This window comes from Coffea arabica, chromosome 8c, assembly GCF_036785885.1.
Source record: "Coffea arabica cultivar ET-39 chromosome 8c, Coffea Arabica ET-39 HiFi, whole genome shotgun sequence".
Taxonomy (NCBI): domain Eukaryota; kingdom Viridiplantae; phylum Streptophyta; class Magnoliopsida; order Gentianales; family Rubiaceae; genus Coffea; species Coffea arabica.
The window spans coordinates 34,553,289-34,561,176 of NC_092325.1; the positions used below are offsets into that span (position 1 = coordinate 34,553,289).

Genomic DNA, 7,888 nt, shown 5'->3' on the forward strand with positions numbered 1-7,888 from the left:
GTTGCACCCCAAACACCAAAGCCTTTATCTCCGCTTGCAGACATGTAAGTTCCCCAAACGGAACAGAAAAGCCAAACAACAAAGCACCAGACGAGTCCCTAAGCACACCAGCCCCGCCACTAACGCCCGGGTTGCCTAGCGAGCACCCATCCGTATTTAACTTGAAGGCTCCCTGGACTGGAAATTCCCAACAAACCACTCTATGGGTGTAGACACCAAATTTTGAATAATTTTATGTAGCATCTATTTCATGATTTTCATTTTAGATTGCTTGCATTTTAGTTCATTATTGTGTGTTTTGCACTATTAGTTGTTATGATATTTTAGTTTTATTCATGTTCGCCCTTTTAGTTGACCTATTTCATTTGCTATTTATTCTTATTTACTTTTAGTTTTAGTTTTTAGTTTTAGCTTTTAAGTTTAAGATTAGCATAGAGTTTTTAGAAAAAGAAAAGGAAAACATCAAAAATATGTTTTAGTCATTTTGTTTTTATTCAATGCTTTCTTGAAAGAAAAATGAAAATGAAAAATCATAAAAAAAGGAGAAAAGAGAAAATTAAAGAAAAAGAGGAAAAAGAAGAAAAAAATAGGCTTTAGTTGGATTGGAAAAATGAAAAAAAAGAAAAAGAAAATGATGAAAAATGAAAAATTGAAAAATTAATTAAAAAATGGCCTTTTTTTTTGTTTAGTTTTTTGTTTAAAATTATTTTTTGTTTTGTTATTATTATTATTACCTGGTTTGTGTAATTTTTTTATTATTATTATTATTATTTATATTTTATTTTATCATTTCTGTAATTATCAAGTTGTTTAAAAAAAAAAAAAAAATTATCGCAGCATGCACGCTGCAATTTTTTGCAGCGTGCAAAGGACAGCCTCAACAGCCATTGAATGGCTGGATATGAAGGCGAGAGGTAAGCCTTCATCCTCACCATTGAGGTGAGGGTTTAGGAGATTGGGAAGTGGATATAAAATGGATAAGAAGGTTCAGCCGTAAGGGGTTTTGGGGGAGAGAAAGGAACGGCTGAAAATCTGGGGAGAGAAGGGAGTGAACGGCAGAACTGAGAGCAAGAGGGAAAAGGGGCAGAGCTAGGAAAAAAGAGGGAGGACAATCGAGAGAGAGAGCTAGTGGGGAGAGAGTGGAACGGCTAAGGAAAACTGAGAAGAGAGAGACAAAGGTTGTCGGCTGTAGACTAAAGGGAAAAATCAGAAACAAGCAAAAGAAATGAGAGGAAAACAGGCTGAGAAATCAGAGAGGCTGATGGGCGGCTGATTAGGAAGAAAGAGTAGAGCATACAGAGAGAGAGAGAAGACAACTGCATCATCATCGCTCCTCCATCGAGTGTTTGCTGAATCGTTCAAGTTCTTTCTTCGTTTCAGGTATCGATTTCTTCTTTTAAAGGTCAAAGTTTTTTCCTTTAGTTATTTGTTTGCATTTCTGTGTCCTTGTTGATTCTGGTCTGGCTTCAATATGACTAAGGTTTCTTGTTTTTGGGTTTGGTAAAATCTGAAGTTTGGGTGGGGGGTTGATATTTCACATATGGGTGTTTTGGCCGAGAGAAAATGGTTAAAGTTTCCAACTTTGGTTGGTGGTTCGTCTTAGGTTGAGTTTTGGGTTGCAAGACTAGATTTTTCTTGTAAGTTAGTGTCATAGATTCTCATTTTAAGTATTGCTGCTGTCCATGTGAGGAACAAGAACCAAATCAGAAAATGGAGTGCTTCTTCGGCAAGTTGAATTTCTGACTTTTAATTCGTTGATTTCCCTTTTCGTTCTGTGAGTTTGTAAGCTGTTTTTGGGTAGTTATAGGTATAAAATGCATGTTTTGTATGTTTGGGGGCTGAAACACTTGAATTAAGATCAAATGCTTGCTGAAAATGATCATTTCAGGTTGCTGAACCACCTTTGCACACATATTTTTCCAGAATTTTTTGCATGGCTTCAGTCTGGTTTTTGTTCATCTGGATTGGGGTGGGTGTATAGTTACTTGCGTAGTTTAAAGCTGTGATGTTGGGGTTGAAGGGTATCTAATCAAAGTCGTGTGTTTGAATTGGAAATTTGAGTTAGGAAACAAAAAAAAAAATGCAGCAGGCTTCACTTTTGGCTGCTGAATTTTTCGAGTGTTTGAATTACTTAGTTTGCTGGTTATTTGAAATATTTTGAGAGGTGTTTAACGTGGTTTTGAGTGAAGTTGATTTGAAGTTTTAAATGAACTTGGTTTTGCCGAAAGTTTACATGCAAGGATAGAAAGTCATGGCTGAAAATTGCAGAAGCCAAATCCGCAAGTCTGTTGAAAGGTTCAAGCAGTTTGCATGTTTTTCCATGCTCATGGTTCATTGTACCATGGCATTTATGTGTGTTTTGAAGTAATGATTTTGTTAGGTGAAAGGTTTGGTTAAAGATGAGGTGCTAAAGTCCAAAGTTTGTGTTTGAAAATGCAGCAAATTAGTACAGAAGCCTAAGCTGCCACAATTTTTCTGTGATGTTTTCTTCTCTGTGTTTGATTTGTTGAGTTTTCCTGCTTAACCTGCATGCCTAATCTTATGTTTGAATGGAAGAAAAGAAGGTTTGGTGTTGAGTTTGCATTCTTTGAATCACAGGAAACGTAAACTAGCTTGAATGTTGGCCAAGTAAAATAGATTTCCCTAAAAATTCTGAATGGTGGGTGAGTTGTCTTGAACCAATCTGAATCATGAGTTGGTTTCTCATTCCAGATTTCTCTTTGTTTTTTTTTTGTATGCATAAAAGGTGTTTTTAAGAATGAGTTTGCAACCTTTAGCGAGTGCTAGGAAGCTGGATTTTCTTCTTGGTTAAAATCTTTTCTCTTGCCGCATAAGGCTGCTGAAGTTCCAAAGTCTCGGCTGACTCTCTTTGGCTGCAGAAATGTTTCCTAAGCTTTGCATGAAGTCACCTGAACTGTTCAGATTTTGCATGTCTGTTGGCTGACCTTTGGTGTTAAATTTATAAGTTTCATGATGCAAAATGAGAGGAATGTATGGTAGTTTTTTGTTTGGGATTTAATTGAGTTTGAAAGCTGTTAATGCCGAATTGAGGGAAGCTTTCATCAGAATTCTTGTTGCAGGCAATGTTTACGTACCTTTGCATGGTTTTGCATGAAACTATTTTTGAAAATTTCACTTTAACCCCCCAAGTCTCCCCTTGTTCTACTATGACCCACAAATTTGAGAAAGCTAATCAATTGGGTCCCTGTGATTTTTGCAGCAATGCATTATGGCCCAATTACATTCCATGTTCTTGCAATTAGGTCCTAAGGTGTTTGCATTCGAATCATTAATTGATCTTTATTATTTTTATCATTTGGCATGTTCCTCAAACCCCTTCCCCTTCACTTTAGGACTTGCATCTCATGCTAGTTAGGGTTCATTTGCGTGAAAATCCCCTTCCGATAAGGGAAACGAGCGAGTGTGGCTTCAAATAGCCTTAGCACGCTAGTTTTTCCTTCTAGTCAAAGGGAAAATTAAAATCATAAAACTAGAGGTCATCCCCGTACCCGACTTGATGCATCCCTCTAAGTTCATACATTTTCATTTTCTCATTATTCTCCTCATTAAATTTTTTAATCCATATGCCATATTCACACACCTATTCACTTCTTTATTTTTCACCTCACACATTGCACCTATCTTTTTACTTATATATATTTACTATTTTTGTTCACTTGCACACGAGCACTTATATTTTCATTCATTTGCACACAAACACTTTCAAATTGCACACATGCCCTTCTCTACACTTTGCACACTTACACTCTTATTTGAGTCCTCATTTGCATCATTCACGATTTTCTATGAGGTCTTTCTTATTGGCCTTCACAATTCATGTGAATGGGACCACAAGCCTCATAAGAGACATTTCTTAGATTTAGGATTGCATTTCTCATTCATTAGTCTTTGTCCAAATTGCAAATACATACTTTGGGTAGAAAAATTTAGGAAAATAAGGGTTAAATCACGCAACTAGCCTTGGTTAGGTCGAAGGGGTGCCTTGGATTTTTATCCTTGCCTTCCCCTTCGTCAAATGTGACTCCCGAACCTTTTTCTTTGTTTGCGTGGACTAGGAGTCGTTCAAAAGGGTTTCTTACTTTTTTTTTCCTTAAAAAAATTCACTTTTTGGGTGACTTGGTACACCCTAACTCTATACCAAGTGGCGACTCCATTTTTCATATAAAAAACCCTTTTTGAACTATTTTTCTTGGGTCAAATCGTCGCATTTTCAAAAGTCCCATTTAGACCCATTTTTATTTTTATCAAAAAATTCACTTTTTCCAAACCAATAAAATCACAAAAACAATCATTTTATTTTTCCAAAAAAAAATGGGGCGCGACAGTTGGCGACTCCACTGGGGAATTCCTAAGTGGGTCCGAGCATTTTTTATTTAACCATTCTTTTTCCTTTTTCTACCCCTTTTATGAATTGCATTTGGATATTAGGGTTGCATTTTTTCATTTTTTGATTCGCTCACGTATCAAGCTCCCTCACTCACGTATGTATGATTGGATGTTTGAATGAATGTTTAATTGTTTATACCGCGCTTGTCATTGCACTTGGGGGGGTGTGTCACCCTTAGAGCCACGCATTGGTTCTCGATCCCTCCCCTCCAAAACGTGCACTATCATACGCGCATACGCTTTACTATTCATCCCCCTTTATTTTTCTTTTTAGTGGCTTGTCACGCCACTCCACCCTATTAGGATTAGGAGACCCACTTGGACGTGTGATCGTGACACGACGTGTGCGTAGCACGATCCAATGGGTCACTCACTCTTCCGCTTTAAACTTTGGGTTAATATCCTTAGTTTTTAGTCGAAGGTTGAGGTTTTTTATAGATTCACTCAAACATGCGGCCGTGACACGACGTGTGCGTAGCGGTGTTTGGGGAATCGCTCGAGCCACCGACAAAGGGCCATGGAATTGATGACCCTTGGCCCTAAGTCTGAAGGCTTGGGGACCTGAGCTTATCGAGTTAGATGCATTAGTGAACCCCAACCTCATGCATCCATATAGTTCACCTAGGGTAGAGTCTGCCTAACCCTATTAGGGACACCATTCACGAGGGGAGGGATCCCATCCTTTTCCTTATTTACTTTTCCTGTTTTTTATCATTTAATTGTCCAACGTGTTATGTGATTAAATGTGGAACTAACTTTCCTTGTTTCTTGTTTTTGCATTCACAACCCTAGCAAATAAGAGGTCTGGCATGACCTTCTTTTAAGAAGCCTACCCGTGTAGATAGGACATGGCACGTTTAAGAAGTTTTGTATATTTTTGTGCATAAATAATAATGTCATGTCATTTTGGGCCTACCCTGGCAAATCAAGGGTCCTTTAGGTCATATTGCATATTTTACTGCTTTAATAAATGGCATCATGCATAAGCCCTAGAAATGGAATGCCATATAGGGAATCCTATATTAGGGATAAGCCAACCTTTTTTCCCGTGGGTATTTAACCCTATTTTGGGAATTGCACGTTTAAATTCATGTTTAACTAGAGGGGTGGGACCCGTAGGTAAGGTATTTGACATCGATTTTCGTTCTTAGATGGGAAATCCTCGCCGCGTCCAACAGATGTTAGCAATACCAGTTGAGGTGCAAAAATGGCCCACATTGCTTTCGCCAAGCGAGATTAATCAAGTATCCACTCGATTGGGACCTATCGGGGATTTTAAAGACATTAAGTCCGATGGATATTTGGTAGAGGCTTTGGTGCACTTATGGGATCCCATTTGTTCTACTTTTAGGCTAGGGAAAGAAGAAATGACCATAACTATCGAGGAAATTGCTGGATTTCTCAATTTGCCGGTTCAGGGAACCGCCGTTATATTCCCATTAGCATCTGACAAAGTGGAGTTTTGTCGTTTTACCGGTATAAAGGAGTCAGTAATACAAGGGTTGGACCAGAATATAGAGGCAAAATTCTTGTTTGATCGATTCGCGTTAAGGGATGGTTTTGAAAGACATCGAGGGGATTTCTCGTTTACTTCTAAGGAAATATGGGATCGAAAGAGAGTTTGGGTGTATGGATTAGTCATGGCGGGAACTTATCTTTTTCCCAGGAAAGACAAAAAGATAGCCTTCAAGCTCACCAAAATCATGTATGACCTGTTTTTAGGAATCAATAATAAGCCCTGTTCTATCATTCCAACCATTCTAGCCGATATTTTCATAGCCTGCTCTACCTGTCAGAGAGGGGGAAAGTTCTTTTGTGGTTCGAATTTAATCTTACATGTATGGGGGATGGAGCACTTCATGAGACGACCGGCTATTCCCGAGAGTCTACCAATGTCCGGATATAACTGGGTAATCACACATCACAAAAGGATTGATAGCAGCAATTTGCCGTGTAATGCGTCCGATTTTGTGGATTTCTTGACGAATATGACCAGTCAAAATGTTAGATGGGTATTGGATTGGACCAATTGTACCAAACCTATTCTTCATACCAAGGCATCCGAATTTGTTCCTCTATGGGGTACTCAGGGTATCATGGCATACAATCCGAGGAGGTTTCTCCGACAATTAGGGCGAGTCCAAGATGTACCACCCGCAGTGGATCTGACTCCATTTGTCATCGTTTTCGACAAAGGGATATGTCCGAAGGAAATTCCAATGAAGACTCTTATTGATGAGGCCTGGGAAACATTATCCGATGACGAACGCGTCAAGTACGTTCCGGGACTCAAACAAAGGGGATTGACCACTCCGCAATATGAAGACTGGATAGGAAGGTCCACCATACAAGAAATGCAAGATGAGCCAGCCAAGGAGGTGGAAAGGTTAAAAGCCATTATTGAAGCAAGGGATAAGGAGATTCTGCAATTAAGTAAGTCCGTCGAAGCATACAAAGGGATGGCGGAGCAAAACAAGCAAATGTATGAGGGTGAGCGAGAAAAGCGTCAGGAGATGAAAAGAAAATGTGGGGAATTATATGATCAAGCCGAACGTGTCAAGTTGCCATATGCTAGGGAAACTAGGGATTCTATATTAGATAGACTCAAGAGCTTTGGTAATCTTGTACGGAATCGTCTTCATGACATGATGTAAATATTGGCAAGTTTATCAATGAAAGTGAATTTTCTTTTGCAATCATTTGGAATTATTGTCCAAGCAGGTTTGTATAACGGGTCCCACTTCGAAGGTGTTGCATCATGCTAGGCCTACCCTTGGCACAAAAAGGGTCCCCCCATAGGACATGCATCCGAATTGTTCGAATAGTTACTAACTCATGTCTTTTTCTTTTCCTCTTTTGAATAAATTGCAGAAATTCAATAACGATTGGTTTATTTAAAGCAGTCTTTTGCATTCTCAGGTAAAATTTCCAAAAATAGCTTTCCGGAAAAGCCCCATTATTACGCGATCCCGAAGTAAAGCTCAAAGGAATCGTGTAAACATGAATATTCAACCAGAATCATCCGATAAGACTACAGCGACTACACAGCCGGAAGTCACGAGTCCTGGAGTCCAGTTGGCCGAGTTACTTGCTAAGTTTGGGGAAATGGCCTCTGAAATGGCCACCCAAAAGAAATTAATAGATGAGCTTGTCAGTAGCGGGGTACAGCCGGAGCTTCCGCACGTAATACAACTGCAATCTGAACCCTTTGTTATTCCTACAGTTCAAACTACTGTTCCCATGCAAGGTCCACCCGAAGGGACTTTCACCTACCCCACCGTTCATCTGCCATACACTTACCCTCCTAATCCTTCATTTTTCCCTACTCATATGCAAGGCCCACAACCTCAAGTCACTGCAAATATACCACCTGAGACACAAGCTTTTTATTACCCCACCACTGAGCCTTATCTGCCAGACCATTTTATTCAAACCAAACCAGAGGTGGGAGGATCCTCTGCTCCCATTGATGTGAAGTTAT

At 39.3% G+C, this 7,888-nt stretch overlaps 1 protein-coding gene across 1 annotated transcript; it reads left to right on the top strand.

Annotated features, from left to right (window-relative positions):
* Positions 1 to 843: 843 nt before the first annotated feature.
* On the top strand, positions 844 to 7,103 carry LOC140013279 (uncharacterized). The gene is made up of 2 exons (XM_072062495.1): positions 844 to 1,380; positions 5,559 to 7,103. The coding sequence occupies exon 2, from the start codon at positions 5,559 to 5,561 to the stop codon at positions 7,059 to 7,061; it is 1,503 nt and encodes a 500-aa protein (XP_071918596.1). The 5' UTR covers positions 844 to 1,380; the 3' UTR covers positions 7,062 to 7,103.
* The last annotated feature ends 785 nt before the right edge of the window (positions 7,104 to 7,888 follow it).

Coding starts and splice junctions, on each gene's coding strand:
- LOC140013279 (XM_072062495.1), top strand. CDS start 5,559: ATGGGAAATCCTCGCCGCGTCCAACAGATGTTAGCAATACCAGTTGAG.